Source organism: Protopterus annectens, chromosome 3.part1, assembly GCF_019279795.1.
Source record: "Protopterus annectens isolate FY-2018-M chromosome 3.part1, PAN1.0, whole genome shotgun sequence".
NCBI classification, from domain to species: Eukaryota; Metazoa; Chordata; order Ceratodontiformes; family Protopteridae; genus Protopterus; species Protopterus annectens.
Window position 1 is genome coordinate 1,468,023,088 of NC_056732.1, and position 24,473 is coordinate 1,468,047,560.

The 24,473-nt window shown below is 41.2% G+C and overlaps 1 protein-coding gene across 1 annotated transcript in view; it reads right to left on the bottom strand.

Annotated features, from left to right (window-relative positions):
• LOC122797794 (cubilin-like) overlaps nucleotides 1-24,473 on the bottom strand; it is a 2,156,354-nt gene that overhangs the window by 1,624,131 nt on the left and 507,750 nt on the right. The window contains 1 exon segment of the mRNA XM_044066315.1: nucleotides 1,394-1,522. Coding sequence (XP_043922250.1) covers nucleotides 1,394-1,522 — 129 coding nt within the window.

Below are 24,473 nucleotides of genomic sequence, written 5' to 3' on the forward strand. Positions count from 1 at the left end.
AACAGAGACATTAGGAACCTCCAAACACTGGACCCTACCCATTTCAGCTTTGTTAAGGGCAGATTATGCCTCCTAAACCTGGTGGACTTCTTTGAGACAGTTATCAAGGCTATAGATGAGGGAAAGGTGGTACACACAGCCTACCTAGACCTCGCAAAGGCGTTCAACACCATTCCCCATTCTGGTATTATAGACAAGCTCACCAGCCTGAACATAAACCCCTATGTCACAAGATGGGTTGCCAACTGGCTCACGGACAGAAACCACATGGTGAGAGTTGTGGGAGCTAGGTCCGACTCTAAATCGGTTACAAGTGGTATTCCCCAGGGCTCAGTCCTAGGACCCCTCCTGCTCGGCATATACTTTTCAGAGGTACAGGCAAGCACAGGAGGACTATGGCTGACCAAGTTTGCAGATGACTGCAAACTAGGGGCTATAATTGACACTCTCCAGCTGACACAGACATCCTCCAAAAGGGTCTCACTTTGGAAAAAACAAAGTACCCACAAACTACCACATAGGTAGTAGTCCCCTAAATATGGAAGACATAATAAGGGATCTGGGGAGTAGATAGTAATCTCTCCTTTGATAATCACATTACCAAAGTGGTCAGAAAATCCATCTATGTGGCCCACATAATCACAAAAGGGTTCGCATCCAGATCAAAATAGGTCACTGTGTCCCTCTACTCATCACTCATCAGACCCATCATAGAGTACAACGCCCCATTTGGGATCTACCTTACAAGACACCTGCAACAGCTGGAAAGACCACAGAAGTACCTCACCAAGAGGATCACTGGCCTCAAACAGATGCCCTATGCAGCTCGACTGAAGAAACTCTAGTTGTATTCGGTTGCATACCGCCTACTCAGAGGTGATCTCTGCCTGACATACAAGGCCATGTCCAACCCAGAATTGATGGACATGCTCCACCTAAAGAAAACCATATCCCCTCGAGCCACACACTCTTGGGATCTAAACCTCACCACAACAATAAATAGGATGTGCTGGAGACATAGATTCCTGTCCCAGAGACTTCCCATGCTTTGGAACAAGATTCCAATCTACATTAGGCAAAGCTCCTCGCTAACACTCTTCAAGAGAAACCTTGACGACTGGATGGGAAACAGAAAGTTTACCCCAGGGATCACTTCAGTGGCTCTGCTGGACAGAGGCATAGGGAACTAATCTAAGGGGGTGGCGAAAGCCAACACATTCTGGCTAGGCTTATAAATGCCTTCGGGCAGATAGCCTAGTACCTACCTATGAACATAAAAAAAAAATAAAGTAAAATATAGCACCTTCTCTTTTTCTAGGTAAACTATATTACTCTACAGCATATATAGTAAACTGAAATTTCAGCTTAGAAAGCTCTGGAAATAATTTGTTACCTGAGGATGATGCTGCATATGTTGCTCGGAAGCCTTTTGCTACATCTGTGTTATCAGAAATGAAGTTCACAACGAAGGCATTGCTGAATGATGTGACAGGGTGTGGCATGACATTCCCACAGTAACGACCTTCAGAAACAGAAATGTAATAATAATAATTACACATAGAAGGAAGATCTTATTTAAACATTAGCTATTAGAAAAATGATGTCAGCATTGTAAGAGAGTAACATATTTTACAGTAATGCAATAACTAAAGTCATCCACAGAACTGACATTTATACACTTACCATAATGACAGATGCTCATGTTTGTGGTTTAACCTCCTCAACCACAAGGACTGAAATGCCAGTTTTCAGTCTGTTTAACAGTCTTAAAACTTTCTTAGGCTTCATCTCCTACCCTTTATCTATAACACCGTGTACACCACCACCTTTTTCTAGATTTGGGGTAAGCCACTCAAAAGTAGAGTAAAGTACCAATATTACTACTCAGGAGGTACCCCATCTGCCAGGTTTGGTGCAGGTGTTTTGAGGAGGGTGAACCATGGCCATGCACATCCATTATTATTTTAAGAACACAAATGTCCATTCTGAAATAATATGGTTCATCCTCTTCAACCATTATGACAAGAGTCCTCTGCAGACTTATCTGCGTGGCCTCATGAAAGGTTTCCCTAATTAACTGTAGCACCAAAGCCATTTTTAGGTTCTGGAAAGAAGACAGGGAGATTGACAGCTTGGGTTAATGTAAACTTGGATAACACTTTAGGCATAAAAAATGATTAGTTCTTATAGAAATCCTATATTTGTGAAAAAAAAAACTAGATAAGGCTGATCCACCATGAGAGCTTCAGGCAGTCTTCTTGTAGAAGTCAGAGCAGTCAGCAAAACTATTTTCTTTGTTATGAAACTCAAATCAGCCTGATAAGCTGGTTCAAATGGAACAAAAACTATTTTTTTTTAAAAACAAAATTCACAAGGAGGAGCCGCCTGATTTCAAAATGGATGAGTATGCAGAACCCCTTTCAAAAGCATTGACATGAGAATACACTGAAAGGGAGTGGTCAATGCACAGACATGCTGAAAAGGCAACTACATTTTAAAAGAGTAATTCTTTCAAATGAAATGACCTTTCCAAAGAAAAAGTTATTGAATATAGGAATACCTTTCTTAAAATTTCATCTGCAAACAAAATATGTCATTTTTTTTCCTTGCTTTAAAAATAATTAGCACAGAAGGTTTTAAAATAATATCATAAATGTTAAGAAATAATTAAAGACAAGTTAAGAAAAGTAAAGTAGGTTATGAACTGACTGACTGATTTTTAGTTAGAGATTGTATAAAACTCATTGGGATGTGTTTATTTTGTTTCTTCCCCTTGAAAGGCTGTCCTTCAATGCTCTGGAGAAATAATGTTTTCCGAACATATTTTTTGTGAGAAAAATAATAATTTGTTGTAAGGCTGTATGTAAAGTCATTAGAAAGCATTTTGAACTGATGAACTATCACAAATTGTTCGAGGAAGGAAAGATTCAGAACTGGTGTTTTCCTTTGGTACCAGAAACATTCTTGAATAAAAACATTTCCCTGTGACAGAATGAGGGACAGGTTCTATTACACCCTGAGAAGGCAACTGCTAAATGATAAGAAAAAGGGAAGTATGTTCTGGTAGATGAGGAAAAGGAAGGGACTCCTACTGCCATCTGTACACCCGATGGATTACTCTCAGAAACCATTTGCCCTAGAATATTTCTTGCCATGGAGAAAAATAAAAGACCCAGCTTTTGGGGAAGACTTACTCATGGATTTATTAAAGTTCCTGGCTTGAAAGGCCCTTCTACCCCAAAATAATTACAATACAAACCCACCTTCACCCTCAGTCTTACTCTCATTTCCACTCTATCTCCTCTTCACTCATTCAGCCCAACCCTCTGCACCTATTCCACCCTAAAATCTTCTCCACTACAGTTAAGATACTGACACCTACTCTAATCCTAGATCTACCTAAACTCATGCCTAGCAAACCAAAATGGCTAAAGGATATTTCCTTTAACAACTTAGTCCAAGCTGGTGATATCCATCCTGACCCTGGTCCTACTCCCTTTATTAGCAACACCTACCCTTTATCATCTTCCTCCCACCATAGCACCTTAAACATTTTTACAATCAACACACAGAGTCTTAACAACAAAGTTTACCAATTTCAAGCTTGGCTAAGCCATAACCAACCTGACATCTTAGTCATCTCTGAAACTTGGCTCAAACCCTTTATCTCTGACTCTGAATTCCTGCCCCCAGGATTTCATACTCTCAGAAATGACTGACTAAATAAAAAAGGTGGCGGTACTGCCTTAGTCTGCTCTAACCTTCTTACCTTCATTCCCCTCCAAATTCCAATTCCTCAATTCCAGAACACTGAACTGACTGCTGCACTACTAAAAATAAATAAACATATAAATATCTGCATCATTGTCCAATATATCTCACCTGGTAACAATATCTCTACACTCAAAGATATTCTCCTATGGGCCTTTACTAAAATTAACTACGAAACTTACATTCTAGGAGATGTCAATATTGACTGGAATAAAGTCAATAGCCCCTCTCCCTCCCTATCCATTAACCTCTATAACTTTACTCAAATAATCCTCTCCATCACGCGACCTAACAAAATAAATCCCCCCGGATCCACTATAGATTGGATCCTAGTCTCCAATCCAAATAAAATAACCAAGACTGGCATAATTCCTGATACCATTAGCGACCACCTCCCAGCCTTCATTCATCGCTCAACTAGCTCTTCCCCTCACTAGCATCAATACTTTCTCACTCACAACCTCAGTAGCTTCAACCCCACTACTTTCTCAAACATTTTCAAACAAATGAACTGGCAAATTCTAAACACCCTTCCTCTTGACAATGCTATAGACTACTTCAACTCTGTTTTCCTTGACACTCTAAACTCCCTAGCCCCTCTAAGAAACAAAAGGATAAAAATAAATACAGTTCCTTAGCTATCTAAAGAGACAAAACAGATTATGCACCAAAGGGACTAACTATGGAAGCTTTACCAAAACAATAAACTGACCAATACTTTGCTCCAATGTAAACAGCTCCGTAACCTTACAAAACAGCTAATCACCAAGGACAAAAAATCCTACTATATCATGCTCCAGTCCAATAACAATAAAAACCCTAAACAATTCTGGAAATCAATAAACTCACTCCTCAATCCAGGCTCCAAGAATAATCCCTGTCCTGACACAAGTAAATCTGATCTTGAACTAGGCTCTGAATTTAACAAATTTTTCATAGAGACTATCTCTGACCTCACCAAGACTTTTCCCAACAATAACCCACCTGCCCTTCACTCTCCCCCTTCTAACTCACCTAATAACACTCCCCTTCTGTTTGAGCTCAAACCCATCTCCACTAACTTTATAAAAAAATTTCTGTCCAAACTTAAACCTTGCTCTAATGCTCCTGACAATAGTCCCTCCTCCTTCCTAAAATGTGCTGCTGATGGTATTGCTCTCCCACTCAGCATCATTATTAACAGATCCATAAAGGAATCTTACATCCCTAAACTCTGGCGCTCAGCTTATATTTTCCTCTTCATAAAGGAGGCAAAAATACCAGCATCTCAAACATCCGCCCTATTGCTCTGCTCTCACCAGTCTCCAAAATCCTAGAAAAGTGCATCCACCTCCAACTTATGCCTTTCCTGACCCAAAACAATCTTCTCACACCTACCCAGCATGGCTTCCGCTCAAGCCCTAGCACTATAACCGCTCTACTCTCTTTCCTAGAAACTGTCAATCAAGCCCAAAATTCAGGACACTTAGTTTCTACTTTTCTGCTCAATCTGGCTAAAGCATTCAATACTGTTTCCCACAAGCACCTTCTTTATCACCTCTCAAATCTCATTCTCTCACCAAACACTTTATCCTGGTTCTCCAGTTATCTATCAGGCAGATCACAGGCACTCAAATGGAAGAACTCCATCTCTTCCTTCCTACCTACCCTAACTGGTGTACCACAGGGATCCATCCTTGGCCCTATGCTTTTTAACATCCTCATCAATACCTTTCACACTGCTATTCCTGATGCCAAAATCATTCAATAGGCAGACGATTCAACCTGAGTCTGCTCTGCCTGAAACCTCTCTGAATTGCTGACTAAAACCCAAACTGCTTTTTCAACAACTGAAAACTGGATGCGCCAAAACCACCTCTCTCTCTCAATGCAAATAAATCAAAAATTTACTATTCCCACCCACAAAGAACCATACCTACAATAAAAATGCTTTCAAAGTTCTTAGTCAAACCAATTCACCTACAGAAGTGTTTTTTTCTGCTAAACTTCTTGGCATTACTGTTGACGAACACCTCAAGTTTGATATCCATATTCAACAGAATATTAAGAAAACTCACCAAAAGCAAGGTATGCTGTACAGGAACAATTGCTTTCTCTCCAACTCTACTAATACTCTGGCCAAGACTTATCTACTTCCTTCCTTATTATAAGGAGCCCCTCTCCTAACCAACCTGTCATCCTCTATCACCTCCAAAGTAGAAAACTGCTACAATAAAATCTCTAAATTTGCCAATAAATCCAAAAATTCCACCCATCATTGCCTTACCTTACAATCCTTGAATTGGCTTGAACTCCCAAACTACCTAGACTACTTCCATCTCACCACTGCACACAGACTTGTATTTCACCCAACAAAATGTCCTGCTCTAACTAATATCCTTCCCTCTTACACCCCTAACAGAACTCTCAGATCTGAACACCAAAACATAATTACTATCCACAAACCTAAATGACCTGCTGGCCAACTTCTCCTCTCTTACTCATGAGGCAAACAATGGAATTCCCTTACTTCCACTCTAAGAACTATACCAAACTCAGAAAACTTTAAAACCCGGCTTTTCAAACACCTTTCCACTAAATGGAAATGTACCTTCCTTCACCCTACCTAATCCTTGCTAAGTATATGCCCCCAGGGGGTTCTCTCTCAGGTTCCTAAGCTCTCTATAACTTTCATAGTTATTTTCCTATGAGTCTATTTAAGCTCTCTACAACTCCTATAGCTACTCTCACATGACTCAACTTTGTAAATAGCATCTTACTTTAAATGTGTGCACGTAAAGTGTATCCACATTTACTTAAATGTTTGTATGTAAACTGTTTCCACACCTAATACATAAGAGCTTTTGCTCAAATGAAACTGTATAACCCTTAACTTCACCTACAATGAATTTTTTTAACTATGCATGATACTGAATGTGCTTATTTGTAACTGTTCTATATAATGTTATCTTTTATACTTTTGTATCATTTGTGTCTGAAATGTATAATGTATCTTGGAGCTGTTCTCCCTGGGCCTACACTGAAAATCGGTCATTTTGGCTCAGTGGACTTCCCCGGTAATCAAACTGGAAATAAATAAATAAATAAATGGGACCATTTGCAATTCAAAAACCTGCTAGCCACAATGAGGTAAGACATCATTATCAGCTAATTCACATGTTTCTTGAATCACAGTTACTATAGCAATGGCTGATTTGCATGTTGTGGTAGTAATCAGCATCCCCCCAGTCAGTCTCTCATACACTCAAGTGCATAAACATGAACACAGCCACTCACACACACACACACACACACACACACACACACACACACACACACACACACACACACACACACACACACACACACACACACACACACACACACACACACACACACACACACACACACACACACACACACACACACATCACAGGCCCTGAACCTATTCCTACCCTCCCATGGCTCCATCCACCATAACACTTTATTGCAATTACACCTTATATGTGTTAGGTCCTGGTAGCCTAGTGCACCCTCCCTCACTCCAGTTATGATGTCGGTGCCAGGACAACCCTTTAGAGAATCCACCGTGGTGTCTTGTGTATCCCTCCATCATCTGATCCCCCTTATTATGTCTGTGCAATTATGGCACTTCTACTTATTCCTGCCTGGTGTCCAGTGGACCCCCGCAGATAGTAATTTTGGTGATGGTATAGCACTTCACAGATAAATCATTGGTGGTCTAGTATATCCCCACACACCTAATCCCATTTTGCTGCTGTTATTATAGCAGTTAAAAAGTAAGGCATGGTGTTTAGCTGCTCTCTCTCCCCAGCACATTCATGTTCAGTAGTAAGCCCTGGTGTTTAGTGGGTGTCTACCCAACACATTCATGTTCAGCTTAAGTCCTGGTATTTAGCGAATGTCTCCTCAACACATTCATCTTCAGCAGTAAGTCCTTGTATTTAGCGGCTGTCTCTCCATCACATTCATGTTCACCAGTAAGTCCTGGTGTTTAGCGGCTGTCTTCATAACACATTCATGTTCATCAGTAAGTCCTGGTGTTTAGTGGCTGTCTCTCCCCAACACATTCATGTTCAGCAGTAAGTCTTGGAGTTTAGCAGTTGTCTCCCCCAGCACATTCATGTTCAGCAGTAAGTCCTGGTGTTTAGCGGCTGTCTCCCCAACATATTCATGTTCAGTAGCAAGTCATGGTGTTTAGCGGATGTCTCCCCAACACATTCATGTTCAGCAGTAAGTCCTGGTGTTTAGCGGCTGTCTCCCCAACACATTTATGTTCAGCAGTAAGTACTGGTGTTTAGCAGCTGTCTCCCCAACACATTCATGCTGAACACTAGGTCCTGGGGTTTAGCAGCTGTTTCCCCAACACATTCATGTTCAGCAATAAGTCCTGGTGTTTAGTGGCTGTCTTTCCCCAACACATTCATGTTCAGCAGTAAGTCCTGGTGTTTAGCGGCTGTCTCCCCCCAACACATTCATGTTCAGCAGTAAGTCCTGGTATTTAGCGGCTGTCTCCCCAACACATTCATGTTTAGCAGTAAGTCCTGGTGTTTAGCGGCTGTCTCTCCCCAACAGATTCAAATTCAGCAGTAAGTCCTGGTGTTTAGTGGCTGTCTCCCCAACATATTCATGTTCAGCAGTAAGTCCTGGTGTTTAGTGGCTGTCTCTCCCCAACACATTCATGTTAAGCAATAAGTCCTGGTATTTAGCGGCGGTCTTTCCCCAACACATTCATGTTCAGCAGTAAGTCCTGGTGTTTAGTGGCTGCCTCCCCCCAACACATTCATGTTCAGCAGTAAGGCCTGGTGTTTAGCGGCTGTCTCAACTCAACACACACATCTTCAGCAGTAAGTCCTGGTGTTTATATGCTGTAATTTCCCAACACATACATGTTAAGCAGTAAGTCCTGGTGTTTAGCGGCTGTCTCCCCAACACATTCATGTCCAACAGTAAGTCATGGTTTTTAGTAGCTGTCTCCACAACACATACAAGTTCAGCAGTAAGACCTGGTGTTTAGCGGCTATCTCCCTAACACATTCATGTTCAGCAATAAGCCCTGGTGTTTAGTGACTGTCTCCCCAACACATTCATGTCCAGCAGTAAGCCCTGGTTTTTAGCATCTGTCTCTCCTCAATACATTCATGTTCAGTAGTAAGTTCTGGTTTTAACTGCTGTCTCCCCAACACATTCATGTTCACCAGAAAGTTCTGGTGTTCAGCGGCTGTCTCCCCAAAACATTCATGTTCAATAGTAAGTCCTGGTGTTTAGCGACTGTCTCACCCCAACACATACATATTAAGCAGTAAGTTCTGGTGTTTAGCAGCTGTCTCACACCAACACATTCATCTTTAGCAGTAGGTCTTGGTGTTTAGCGGCTGTCTCCCCAACACATTCATGTCCAACAGTAAGTCATGATTTTTAGTAGCTGTCTCCACAACACATTCAAGTTCAGCAGTAAGCCCTGGTGTTTAGCGGCTATCTCCCTAACACATTCGTGGTCAGCAATAAGCCCTGGTGTTTAGTGACTGTCTCCCCAACACATTCATGTCCAGCAGTAAGCCCTGGTGTTTAGCTGCTGTCCCTCCCAAACACATTCATGTTCAGCAGTAAGTCCTGGTGTTTAGTGGCTGTCTCCCCCAACAAATTCATGTTCAGCAGTAAGTCCTGGTGTTTAGCGGCTGTCCCTTCCAAACACATTCATGTTCAGTAGTAAGTCCTAGTGTTTAGTGGCTGTCTCCCAAAACAAATTCATGTTCAGCAGTAAGTCCTGGTGTTTAGCTGCTGTCTCCACAGCACATTCATGTTCAGCAGTAAGCCCTGGTGTTTAGCGTCTTTCTCCCCAACACATTCATGTTCAGCAGTAAGCCCTGGTGTTTAGCGGCTGACTCACCAACACACTCATGTTAAGCAGTAAGTCCTGGTGTTTAGTGGCTGTCTCCCTAAAACATTCATTATCAGCAGTAAGCCCTGGTGTTTAGTGGCTGTCACTTCCCCAACACATTAATGTTCATGAATAAGTCCTAGTGTTTAGCGGCTGTCGCCCCACAACACGTTCATGTTCATCAGTAAGTCCTGTTTTTTAGTGGCTGTCTCTCCAACACATTCATGTTTAGCAGTAAGTCCTGGTGTTTAGGGGCTGTCTCCCCAACACATTCATGTTCAGCAGTAAGTCCTGGTGTTTAGCAACTGTCTCAACCCAGCACATTCATGTTCAGCAGTAAGTCCTGGTGTTTAGTGGCTGTCTCCCCCCAACACATTCATGTTCAGCAGTAAGTCCTGGTGTTTAGCGGCTGTCTCCCCAACACATTCATGTTCAGTAGCAAATCCTGGTGTTTAGCGGCTGTCTCCCCAACACATTCATGTTTAGCAGTAAGTACTGGTGTTTAGCAGCTATTTCCCCAACACATTCATGTTCAGCAGGAAGTCCGGGTGTTTAGTGGCTGTCTTCCCAACACATTCATGTTCATCAGTAAGTCCTGGTGTTTAGTGGCTGTCTCTCCCCAACACATTCATGTTCAGCAGTAAGACCTGGTGTTTAGTGGCTGTCTCTCCCCAGCACATTCATGTTCAGCAGTAAGTCCTGGTGTTTTGCGACTATCTCTCCCCAACACATTCATATTCAGCAGTAAGCTCTGATGTTTAGCGGCTGTCTCTCCCCAGCACATTCATGTTCAGCAGTATGTCCTGGAGTTTAGCGGCTGTCTCTCCCCAACACATTCATGTTCATCAGTAAGTCCTGGTGTTTCACGGCTTTCTCTCCCCAACACATTCATATTCAGCAGTAAGCTCTGACATTTAGCGGCTGTCTCATCCCAACACATTGATGTTCAGCAGTATGTCCTGGAGTTTAGCGGCTGTCTCTCCCCAACACATTCATGTTCAGCAGTAAGCCCTGATGTTTGTAGCTGTCTCTTCCCAACACATTCATATTCAGCAGTATGTCTTGGTGTTTTTCGGCTATCTCTCCCCAACACGTTCATGTTCAGCAGTAAGTTCTGGTGTTTAGCAGCTGTCTCACCCCAACACATTCATGTTCAGCAGTAAGTCCTGGTGTTTAGCGGCTGTCTCCCTAATATATTCATGTTCAGCAGTAAGTCCTGGTGTTTAGCGGTTGTCTCTCCCCAATGCATTCATGTTCAGTAATAAGTCCTGGTGTTTAGCGGCTGTCTCACAATCACATTAATGCACAGCAGTAAGTCCTGGTGTTTAGTGGCTGTCTCCCCAACACATTCATGTTCAGCAGTAAGTCCTGGTGTTTAGCGGCTGTCTCTCCCCAAAACATTCATGTTGAGCAGTAAGTCCTGGTGTTTAGCTGCTGTCTCCCCAACATATTCATGTTCACCAGTAAGTCCTGGTGTTTAGCGGCTATCTCCCCAACACATTCATGTTCAGTAGTAAGTCTTGGTATTTAGCGACTGTCTCTCCCCAACACATACATGTTCAGCAATAAGCCCTGGTGTTTAGCAGCTGTCTCTCCCAAACACATTCATGTTCAGCAGTAAGTCTTGGTGTTTAGCGACTGTCTCTCCCCAACACATGCATGTTCAGCAGTAAGTCCTGGTGTTTCCCGGCTGTCTCTCCTGAACACATTCATGTTCAGCAGTAAGCCCTTGAGTTTACGGCTGTCTCTCCAAAACACATTATGTTTACCAGTAAGTCCTGGTGTTTAGCGGCTGTCTCTCCCCAACATATTCATGTTCAGCAGTAAGTGCTGTTTTTTATTGGCTGTCTCCCCAACACATTCATCTTCAGCAGTAAGCCCTGGTATTTAGCAACTATCTCCCCAACACATTCATGTTCAGCAGTAAGCCCTGGTGTTTAGCAACTATCTCCCCAACACATTCATGTTCAGCAGTAAGCCCTGGTGTTTAGTGACTGTCTCCCCAATGCATTCATGTTCAGCAGTAAGTTCTGGTGTTTAGCGGCTATCTCTCCCCAACACATTCATGTTCAGCAGTAAGTCCTGGTGTTTAGTGGCTGTCTCTCCCCAACACATTCATGTTCAGCAGTAAGCCCTGGTGCTTAGCAGCTTTCTTCCCAGCACATTCATGTTCAGCAGTAAGTCCTGGTGTTTTGTGGCTGTCTCTCCTCAACACATTCATGTTCAGCAGTAACCCCTGGTGTTTAACAACTGTCTCTCCCTAACACATTCTTGTTGAACAGTAAGTCCTGGTGTTTAGCAGCTGTCTCCCCAACACATTCATGTTCAGCAGTAAGTCCTGGTTTTTAGAGGCTGTCTCCCCAACACATTCATGTTCAGCAGTAAGTCCTGGTTTTTATAGGCTGTCTCCCCAACACATTCATGTTCAGCAGTAAGCCCTGGTGTTTAGCAGCTTTCTTCCCAGCACATTCATGTTCAGCAGTAAGTCCTGGTGTTTTGTGGCTGTCTCTCCCCAACACATTCATGTTCAGCAGTAAGCCCTGGTGTTTAACAACTGTCTCTCCCTAACACATTCTTGTTGAACAGTAAGTCCTGGTGTTTAGCAGCTGTCTCCCCAACACATTCATGTTCAGCAGTAAGTCCTGGTTTTTAGAGGCTGTCTCCCCAACACATTCATGTTCAGCAGTAAGTCCTGTTTTTTATAGGCTGTCTCCCCAACACATTCATGTTCAGCAGTAAGTCCTGGTTTTTAGAGGCTGTCTCCCCAACACATTCATGTTCAGCGGTAAGTCCTGGTTTTTATAGGCTGTCTCCCCAACACATTCATGTTCAGCAGTAAGCCCTGTTGTGTAGCGGCTGTCTCTTCCCAACAGCAGTAAGTCCTGGTGTTTAGTGGCTGTCACTCCCCAACACATTCATGTACAGCAGTAAGTTCTGGTGTTTAGCTGCTGTCTCTCCCCAACACATTCAGGTTCAGCAGTAAGTCCTGGTGTTCAGCAGCTATTTCCCCAACACATTCATGTTCAGCAGGAAGTCCGGGTGTTTAGTGGCTGTCTCCCCAACACATTCATGTTCATCAGTAAGTCCTGGTGTTTAGTGGCTGTCTCTCCCCAACACATTCATGTTCAGCAATAAGACCTGGTGTTTAGTGGCTGTCTCTCCCCAACACATTCATGTTCAGCAGTAAGTCCTGGTGTTTTGCGACTATCTCTCCCCAACACATTCATATTCAGCAGTAAGCTCTGATGTTTAGCGGCTGTCTCTCCCCAGCACATTCATGTTCAGCAGTATGTCCTGGAGTTTAGCGGCTGTCTCTCCCCAACACATTCATGTTCATCAGTAAGTCCTGGTGTTTCACGGCTTTCTCCAGCCAACACATTCATATTCAGCAGTAAGCTCTGACATTTAGCGGCTGTCTCATCCCAACACATTGATGTTCAGCAGTATGTCCTGGAGTTTAGCGGCTGTCTCTCCCAACACATTCATGTTCAGCAGTAAGCCCTGATGTTTGTAGCTGTCTCTTCCCAACACATTCATATTCAGCAGTATGTCTTGGTGTTTTCGGCTATCTCTCCCCAACACGTTCATGTTCAGCAGTAAGTTCTGGTGTTTAGCAGCTGTCTCACCCCAACACATTCATGTTCAGCAGTAAGTCCTGGTGTTTAGCGGCTGTCTCCCTAATATATTCATGTTCAGCAGTAAGTCCTGGTGTTTAGCGGTTGTCTCTCCCCAATGCATTCATGTTCAGTAATAAGTCCTGGTGTTTAGCGGCTGTCTCACAATCACATTAATGCACAGCAGTAAGTCCTGGTGTTTAGTGGCTGTCTCCCCAACACATTCATGTTCAGCAGTAAGTCCTGGTGTTTAGCGGCTGTCTCTCCCCAAAACATTCATGTTGAGCAGTAAGTCCTGGTGTTTAGCTGCTGTCTCCCCAACATATTCATGTTCACCAGTAAGTCCTGGTGTTTAGCGGCTATCTCCCCAACACATTCATGTTCAGTAGTAAGTCTTGGTATTTAGCGACTGTCTCTCCCCAACACATACATGTTCAGCAATAAGCCCTGGTGTTTAGCAGCTGTCTCTCCCAAACACATTCATGTTCAGCAGTAAGTCTTGGTGTTTAGCGACTGTCTCTCCCCAACACATGCATGTTCAGCAGTAAGTCCTGGTGTTTCCCGGCTGTCTCTCCTGAACACATTCATGTTCAGCAGTAAGCCCTTGAGTTTACGGCTGTCTCTCCAAAACACATTATGTTTACCAGTAAGTCCTGGTGTTTAGCGGCTGTCTCTCCCCAACATATTCATGTTCAGCAGTAAGTGCTGGTTTTTATTGGCTGTCTCACCAACACATTCATCTTCAGCAGTAAGCCCTGGTATTTAGCAACTATCTCCCCAACACATTCATGTTCAGCAGTAAGCCCTGGTGTTTAGCAACTATCTCCCCAACACATTCATGTTCAGCAGTAAGCCCTGGTGTTTAGTGACTGTCTCCCCAATGCATTCATGTTCAGCAGTAAGTTCTGGTGTTTAGCGGCTATCTCTCCCCAACACATTCATGTTCAGCAGTAAGTCCTGGTGTTTAGTGGCTGTCTCTCCCCAACACATTCATGTTCAGCAGTAAGCCCTGGTGCTTAGCAGCTTTCTTCCCAGCACATTCATGTTCAGCAGTAAGTCCTGGTGTTTTGTGGCTGTCTCTCCTCAACACATTCATGTTCAGCAGTAACCCCTGGTGTTTAACAACTGTCTCTCCCTAACACATTCTTGTTGAACAGTAAGTCCTAGTGTTTAGCAGCTGTCTCCCCAACACATTCATGTTCAGCAGTAAGTCCTGGTTTTTAGAGGCTGTCTCCCCAACACATTCATGTTCAGCAGTAAGTCCTGGTTTTTATAGGCTGTCTCCCCAACACATTCATGTTCAGCAGTAAGCCCTGGTGTTTAGCAGCTTTCTTCCCAGCACATTCATGTTCAGCAGTAAGTCCTGGTGTTTTGTGGCTGTCTCTCCCCAACACATTCATGTTCAGCAGTAAGCCCTGGTGTTTAACAACTGTCTCTCCCTAACACATTCTTGTTGAACAGTAAGTCCTGGTGTTTAGCAGCTGTCTCCCCAACACATTCATGTTCAGCAGTAAGTCCTGGTTTTTAGAGGCTGTCTCCCCAACACATTCATGTTCAGCAGTAAGTCCTGTTTTTTATAGGCTGTCTCCCCAACACATTCATGTTCAGCAGTAAGTCCTGGTTTTTAGAGGCTGTCTCCCCAACACATTCATGTTCAGCGGTAAGTCCTGGTTTTTATAGGCTGTCTCCCCAACACATTCATGTTCAGCAGTAAGCCCTGTTGTGTAGCGGCTGTCTCTTCCCAACAGCAGTAAGTCCTGGTGTTTAGTGGCTGTCACTCCCCAACACATTCATGTACAGCAGTAAGTTCTGGTGTTTAGCTGCTGTCTCTCCCCAACACATTCAGGTTCAGCAGTAAGTCCTGGTGTTCAGCAGCTATCTCCCCAACACATTCATGTTCAGCAGTAAGTCCTTGTGTTTAGCGGCTGTCTCCCCAACACATTCGTGTTCAGCAGTAAGACCTGGTGTTTAGTGGGTGTCTGCCCACACATTCATGTTCAACAGTAAGTCCTGGTGTTTAGCGGCTGTCTCCCCAACACATTTATGTTCAGCAGTAAGCCCTGATATTTAGCTGCTGTCTCCCCAGCACATTCATGTTCTGGCAGTAGGCCCTGATGTTTAGCTGCTGTCTCCCCAGCACATTCATGTTCAGCAGTAAGTCCTGGTGTTTGGCGGCTGTCTCCCCAACACATTCATGTTCAGCAGTAAGCCCTGGTGTGTAGCGGCTGTCTCTCCCCAACACATTCATGTTCAGCAGTAAGTCCTGGTATTTAGCAGCTGTCTTTCACCAACACATTCATGTTCAGCAGTTGAACACTGCCAAAATGATATAGTGGGCATGGCTGTGCTGATCTACATGGCCAAGCATTTGCCGGATTCACTCAGCCATGTACATGACTCTGAAGGCAGTTATAGGGAAAGAGCACATAGCTTATTTACATATGGATTTCCCACTGGAAGGCCTCATTAGCATTCAGCATGGCAGTGGGGCCAGCCCTTCATGGAGTTGCACATCTTCATCTTGGAGGACCATGCAGCACTGTGTAAGAGTGTTTGCTGAATCAGAGAATAGTGCCACTATGAGCACACCACAATTAGCAATACCCTCATTAATTCAGCTCTAAAAGGACTGCAAGAGTGAGAGAGGGGGTTACATTTTCTATATAGTCATTTAGACTTCTTGGACTGTCCTGGGTTTTGGGAGATTCCCCTTCCTTTTGGAGCCTCCTTGCCATTATTTTTTTAATGTGTGCTTGCCAGAAATTTGATGAGTCTACTTGTTATTCTTTTTATAGAAATGGTCCTGAGTTATGGATGAAATCTTTAACAATCCTGGAGAAGGAATGCTGAAAAAATGAGTCACCCCTTGAATCAATTTCAGTTTCTTATAATGCTTTTTCAAGATTTCAGCAGCAGATGGTCTACAGATAACCCACCTATCAAGGGGAAAATGAAACATTTCAATTTTAACATCCTCTGGAAAATGTTGAGACTATAACCAGGCAAGCCTTCTTAGCCTCAGCAGCTGCTGCTGCTCCACTGGAAGACTAACTGGTAAGTACACTTCAAAGAATGTTGGCATATTTAAGACACAGAAGTATTACGAACATTCAGAGAAGATTTTCCCACAGAAGGAGGAAAAGTTGCAATAACGCTCCATATATTCTCAAAAGAAGCAAGCCAACATTTTAGCATATGAGCTTGACAATTAAGAATCATAAAAATAAGAATGGCAGAGGAATACACTCTTTTGCCAAATTTATCAAAAGCTTTATTTAACCAATCTCCCTTCTTAGGCTCCGCAGGCTGTCTATCAGGCGTGTTGCGGAGTAGAATAAAAATATCCTCCAGATCTTGAAGAACAGGAGGAGCTGGAGGACGCCAAGAAAATTCCAGCTGTAATAAATTATAATATTTTTTCAAATAAACTATAATGTCATTATGTTCACACCAAAACAGTTGGTTCATCTTAGATATTTCAGAAAAAAAAATTCTTGCAAGGGACTATCAGAATAAATACTCTCATCAGACTAAGAATCAGTTTCCTAAATACAAAAAGCCGAAGCTATTCTCTTACAACCATGCCCCTGCTTATCTTGGTGGCAATCTTCAGAGAAAAAAAATCTTTTTTCTTTTACCAGTAAAACCAGAATCAGAAGAGTTTAGAACCTGTAATAAGCCCTGAGCTAAGACAAATAAGTCATCACTGTCAAAAGTAATAGAGATGAGAAAAGGTTTAATTTTTTGCTTCTTTTTAATAGGAATCTCTATAGAAGTAGATCAACTTTTGTTAGAGACATCACTCTGGCGAACAGGCAGCTCCATCCAGCTAGGCAGAGAAGCATTCCATGCTTCTTTCTCCAAGAACAACAGTAGTCATTCTCCCTTGCCAGATTGGATGGTCTAACCCCTGGTCATGGGTGGCTGAAGGGATTGCACCAGGGGAAAAAAGGAAGAAGATGTGTAGTCTGAGGAACCAGAAATGGTCACTGCAGAGTCAAAAATCTGTAGTAAAATAGTAGTCTGCTAAAGGTGGAAAGGCTGCCTGAAAATGTTCCTCTTTTTTGTTTTGGGAGCAACGAAGAATGAAAGAACTGGTAAACTGTTCTATAGCAAAGATGAGAAGTGAGCCTGAAGTCTGGGTAAAACTGACAGCAGCAGTTTGTAAAACATTATCAGAAAGGTAGTGTTTTCACCTTAAAAACACAGTGACAAGCATGACATATGCTAACCCCAACCTCTGAGCACAATTTATAAAAGTTTTCTCACAAAAGATTAGAGTAAACAATAAAAGAAACAAAGTCTAAACAAAGTAAAAACATCACCGTCTTTAAACTGACAAAAAAGTTGAATGACAGTCGAAATACAAATTAAATTTCTAGCACAAAAGGAACATGGTAACATACTAGGGAAGAGATCATGGGTACCATACACTGTCTAGCAATAAATACCATTAAATCTCTCAAACCTAAAAAAACACCTTTTTGTATACTTTCATTTCATACCCATATCTCCTTATGTTGTACAGAACTTTTTTGGGTCTAGCTTCTTTAACTAAGTGACTTAACAGGTAACAATAGGCAGTATTAGAAAGGGCAAGACGTTAAAAAAATGACAGTAAGATTGTTAGTCTAGTGTGTCCTGCAGTGGATAGATTAATCTTTGCACTTATTGTTCATATTTTCAAATTTATGTTCACAGTTTCATAACTGAGAGACCTACATGTTATTGAGGTGTATGATGTGGAAATCCAATGTGGGAGACAGGACAAATCAATGTCTATACTGGTTTATATAACACTATACTGGGAATACTGCTAGTTCTTTGATAGTAATTATGTACTTCATACTTCAAAAAATAACTGACTTAAAAGCTGTTGCACATCATAAAGTGAAACCATAGATGACGTTGGAGAAAATCATATTTGATATTTGCACTGTAAGTTGCAGATCTTAAGAGAGATCCAGTATTATTTGTTTTGCTAATTATACAACTAAGCATATGTTTTTTATATTTCTGTCAATATCCCAAGAAACATGTGCTTAATAGAAATATATCTTGTCATCACATGAAAGCTTGTGTCTGGTTAATAAAAATGTTATAACACTGTATATCTAGGTTGTGTAGTTTTCAGGATATGAAAATTTGTGAAAGTTTGCACAAAATATAATTTCGGATTTATGTGCATTATAATACATTACAGTATTTATGGAAAATACTTTCAATGCACCAGCTACTATTATTGTAGAGAATACTTCATGCTGATAACATTGCCATTTGTACAGTTTTAATAGCTTGATTGCTCACAACATATTTACAGTTATCTTAAGCTTTCTAAGTTTATTTTTCATAAAACAAAATGTTTTTAGATAGAATGGGTACATCACGAGTTCACTCCAATACTCAGGAGTGTCCTCTGCCAACAGCCTTTTCACAAACTTTAACTGAACTTGAACCTATTAGTATTTTATATACTTGCTTAATATCCTCCTTTTCTGCAGCTTTTGAAAAAACCTTAAACAAACAACCAAAATTCTAAACAGCAAAAAACAAGCCAGGTATTTACCAATACATTAAAAATAACTTTTCTTTATTTTCCCCATCTTTTCCTTTATGATGGACTATTCCCCTGCTGGTATCTCTCCCCTATTTTCCATTTCTTCTGAAACCTTCGCCCTCTATTGCTCGCTAGCTCCTTGTCTTTAAGTCATCCATTACGTCTTTTACTTCCCCTATTGTCAGTGGTTCTTTCTTCTTCCATTTTCTTGTGATTGTTTTTTTTTTGCCACAGTGCACAATAATGTTATTAGGTTCTTTTTTCCCCTAGTTATTCTACTTATATCCACCCACCCAAGGATAAACATTTTTAAGTTTAAAAAAGTCTCCTATTGTGGTAATGCATTCATTATACGATTTAAGTCCAGTTTAAATGGTTCCATTTTTCTACAACCCCAGAAAATATGCTTCCACGTACCTCTAATTCCTGCCTCATGCTTCCAGCATGTCCTTGGAAAATTAGGGCAAATACAGGCCAACCTTTCCATTGTATAAGTACCTATACAAGCACTTCCATTTAAAGGTTCTAAACATTCTCAAATTTGTGGCATATACTGGAGCTCTAACTATTTGTTGCCAATCCTTCTTGTGTATAGGTTTTCAAATCCTTCTTTCTATTATAGGTGTCTTGTTAAATTAATAAAGTCTTGGTTATGTTGTTAGACATCTGTTTTCCCTCTGTCTTCCCTTTGCCTTCCCTCAATAAAGACAAACTGAGTCTGTCCCACTAAGTCTCCTACCATCTTAGCCACCCTTCTTGCCATTATAGCCATATATATCCCATAATCATGATTTAATATTGAAACAGTTTGTATGAAGTTGGGACCAGAGGGTCTTTATTTTCCTTTGGAATTATTGTCACAATTGCCTCACTCTAGGACAAAGTACTTACCGCATTAAAAAACTTCTGCCATATCATAAGAATCAGCTGCTTTACCCTCTTCCACACCTTAGCCGGTAATACCTTTGTACCTGTTGCCCCCTCCACCGCCTTCTGCTTTTTACTGCTTCCTATGTTTCCTCTTCTGTAACTGTACCTAACAAAGCTTCTTTACTTCCCTCCTTCAAAGTAGGCAGCTTTAAAGGTATAGGTTTCTCATGTCAGCATTATTTTCTATGAATTCCTCTTGGCTATAGAGTTTTTATAGTATCACCTCAGCACCTCCTGAATTTCTGAGGAACCAGTAACTATGCAGCCTGTCTTCTGACACCTAATTTTATTTATCATTCTTTCCACTCTTTGCATCCTTATCTGCTGTGCCAAGCGTCTTGTTACCCCAGGAGTCAATTCAAAAAAATACCTGTTTTAAAGCAATAGCTCTTGTCTAAATATTCAATTATGTTTTTCTGAGCAGTTCTGAGTTACTCCTCTTGCAATTCTTGTTAGCTTCATCATGTATTGCTTTGATCACCAAACCACTGACAATAAGCATAAGCATATTTTTAAAATCAATGTTGCTGTTGTTTGTCTTTCGGCTTTTCCTGGTAAGAGATCACCACAGCGGAACTCCGGTCCACTAATGATTGACAATAGATTTTTACGAAACGCCGAGGTGCCAGCTCGACACCCATCTTCAACGAAGGCACGCCCATTTACGCACACGTGTCTTTCGAACACTACCCAACCGCGGGGAGGACATGCAGACTCCACACAGAAGGCACTCACAAGCCCAGCTGAGAATCAAACGGGAGAACGTTTTGCTGTGAGGTAACAAAGCTACCGCCGTACCACCGCGGCATAGCATATTTTTAAAATCAATAACTGATGAAAATATCGCAGTATTTCTCAAGATGACTTGCTCCTCAATAAAATACACACCTTAAATCAGAAGTGTTATTTGTGACTACCCTGAAAGTAACAAACAGTGCTAAATTGCATTATCAAACACAATGTACTAGTAGCCATGAAGTGACACACAAGCAGACACTTTTTTTTACTTAAGATTTTAACACAAAGAAACTTATATTAAGCAGAATATCAAAAATAATGTAGAAAAGTGGTTATGACACAGGGGAGGATCAACTGAGTCAAAAAAATAAAATGGGAACCTCCTTCTAACAAAGAGCTGTGAATCTGCACATACACAAAATGGTACAAAATGACCTGGAAGTTCAACTACAGGCATTCTAAGTCATTAAGAAACTTGAGGCCATTTTTATCTTGTCAACATAATGAGCTGTAAAACTATCTAGAGAAAGCTGGTGAAGGTAAAGATACAAAGCCAAAGTACTGTAAAGTTGGTACCGGGTGTACCGAAAGGTGGCAGTCCAGTGCTAGTTGTTGACAAGGATGAACCACAGCATGTCCTTCTTCTTCTTCTTCTGCTTGTGGCTTTTCCCGGTTAGGGGTCGCCACAGCGGATCACCTGTCCGCTCATGATTGGCAGTGGAGTTTTACAGTGTCGAGTTGCCAGCCCAGTGCCCAACCTTCCACAGAAGGCACATACATGCACACACTCACACCTAGGGCCAATTTAGAGTGTCTAAATGTCGTTGGGATGTGGGAGGAAACTGGAGCACCTGGAGGAAGCCCACACGACCACAGGGAGGACATGCAGACTCCGCACACAAGGCACCCCAGCCGAGAATCAGACCAGAGAACCTCAGCATGTCCTATCATTATTTATTGCAATTTGTTAGAAGGACAAGTTTGTTCAGAAATAATTATAACTCCATTGCACAGTACCCTGGCATCCTTCCAGTACAATATTAGGGCATGTAAAAAATTATGTGCTATATATCTGTCAAATATATCATAGTGATAACTCATTCTGAATAATCATGTGACATTTGTGAACCAGAGGAACTTAACTGCTGCATCTTATTATTTATTTAGCTAGTTATTTATTTGTTTTGCATTTGTTAACCAAGACAGTCTGACTGAGCACAAAAGTCCTTTTTAGCAGAGTGAAAAGCTTCACAGAACAGTGCTGAAATTAATAAAATAAAAACACTAAGAACATAAAGAGTGTAAAAACAATGCAATTTAACAACTTTAGGCAAAGAACACAGTTTTATGTTTAAACATATACTCGACACAGAACAGCAGGGTACATAATAGTCATGTTATATAGATGATATCATATAGTACAAGATGAACTGCTGATATTGTTTTGGATATAACACTCACAGTTTTCCAGATAATTGGTTATAGGCAGTACAGAATAAAGGAGCACTATACATGTTAGGGTATATTAAGATGAAGGCACCCTACGTGTCCTCAAACCAGTTAAATTTGAGGTTTGTGATTGCTAGGCCCCAACCCTCTAGGGAGGGTGGCAGAGCCTGCAGAGAATCAGCATCTGCCATATGACTTCAGATGTGCATTTTTTACTTAGCTGTTAATTGCCCTGTGATCCTGGATCTATTTACTGAAACTATAATGTTGATATCTACCTGTGGCACAAAAACTCCACATCAGTGCTTCATTAATAAAATCTGTACCATGTGTCATCAAATGCAAAGCTTTCTGTTCCAGATTCAGCCAACATTTCTCCAGCATGAGGGTCTAATCAGACTCAGGCCACAAAACTAATTCCATACTCAGATAATCGTGAATGCATCATTTACTGAGTAAATTCTACATGTATCCAGGTCTAGGCCTCAGATAATGCTGTAGGTCTGATATGCTGAGAGAATCCTGCAGATATCTAGTTCTATTATTATCTGGCATGTGTCTCACGCTGAGGTAATCTTGCATGCATCACCACTGTGATAGTTTTACAGTCTTCCAACTCTCAGAGAATGTTGCATGTATCCCATACTGAGATAATCCCATCTGCATTTGACTCTTTGAAAAATCCTATACACATCCTATTTTGAGATAATTATGTATAAAGTCAGCTATCAGATAATTCTCCATGGATTATATGCTGAAATAATCCTACCTGAATCTGGCTCTCAGATAATTATGCATTCTCCTAGAAAATCTAAAAGAATTCTAAAAGAATTCTGGTATACTAATAGCAAATATAGAAAAATTAGCTACCTGGAACTGGATAATTTGCTATTTTATTTCTAGGTTGTCTAATGGAAATAACACACACACACACACACACACACACACACACACACACACACACACACACACACACACACACACACACACAATTTGCTTAGCTGAATTTTGACAGTTCCTGGAGGTGTGGCATTAGGTCTTTCATAAATCAGATGATGAGCAGTGTATGTTATGATAACTGAACCCTACCCTATCACTGTTTTGCATATCTTATTAGCATTATGAAATATTGTTTTGAGTACACAATGCAGCAGGCAGAATGCATTGCAGATTGAAAAGACTTCCAAATGATATATTATATTCTATGTGGCACATGATGCTAGGGGTAAATTTGACATGCACTGAGAGAACCTGGGTGTCAGAACCATAGGATGAGATGGGGCAAGAGCAACCTACTTTCAAGAGCTGCTCAATATGCCCTGAAACTGCTGCCAGAATAGCGATTACACAGCAACATTTGCACTGGCATTTCTGAGGTAACCACAAGGTCAGGCAGCCAGAAAAAAAGATGATTTGATTGATAAATCATCTTTTTTTCTAGCTGGTCAAGCTCATGTTTACCAAGGAAAAGCATGTGTAAGTGTTTCTAAGGCATACCGATCAACTTCTTCCGTCAAGAATTGTGGACAAAGTCAAAAATAACAAGGCTCAAAACCTGGGGTAATTTTTAGTCATTACTTATTCATTTAAAATTTTAATACAAAAAACTCACCATCCAACATGCATTTTCTGACTAAAAGAAGTATGAAACCTTTAATGTCAGGCATTAGTGACCGACTGTAATCCTCTAAATACCTCTCAAATGTTTCTCAAGAATTCTGGACAAAACTAAAGATGATGGGAGGGATAAAGGGCCAAAACCAGGGACAGATCTTAAATATTTTTCTCATAAACTTAGAAAGCTGCTAGAATAAGAGATTTTGTATTAGCATGCATATTCTAAAGATATGAAGTCTCAGACTCAACTGTCTGTTTATTTAGTGGGCACAGTTTTCAATTATTTGCCAGAAAACCACACCTTTTATAAAGAAGAGACCAAAATATGGGAAAAATCTCGACATTGTTTAATTCTGGATAGCTGAGAGATATGATCCTGAGTGATTTATCCAGAAAAGCAAACATTTTACAAGGGACAGGGCAAAAATGTGATGCAAAATCAGGGATCTTCTGCATAATTTTGGACAGTTTATTTATTGACTGCTGTTTGTTTACCACATAAGTGGGCTGGTCTATTTATGCTTTTCAACCACCACCTGAGATCAACAGCAATAAAGATAATTTACACAAATACAATAAGACATTACATTCATCTACATACTTCGTACAGTTAAGTATGTTTAATTTCCAAAAAATGTAAAAATTATCAATACTACAGGTATGTCTCTACAGAAACAACTTTTAAGCATCCAATTAGTCTAAAACCATTCCATCTTGGATGCCATGGGACATGTAATACTAAAAACATAATATACATGACAAAAAGCCTGATCTGCAATGCCTTCTATATAGGTAAAACAAACAGAAAGTTCAAAGAGAGAATTTGTGAGCATATATCTGACATAACAAGGCAGCTAGACACAAATGCATTATATGGGCATATTAAAAAACAGACACATCTTACAAATTTTGCTTT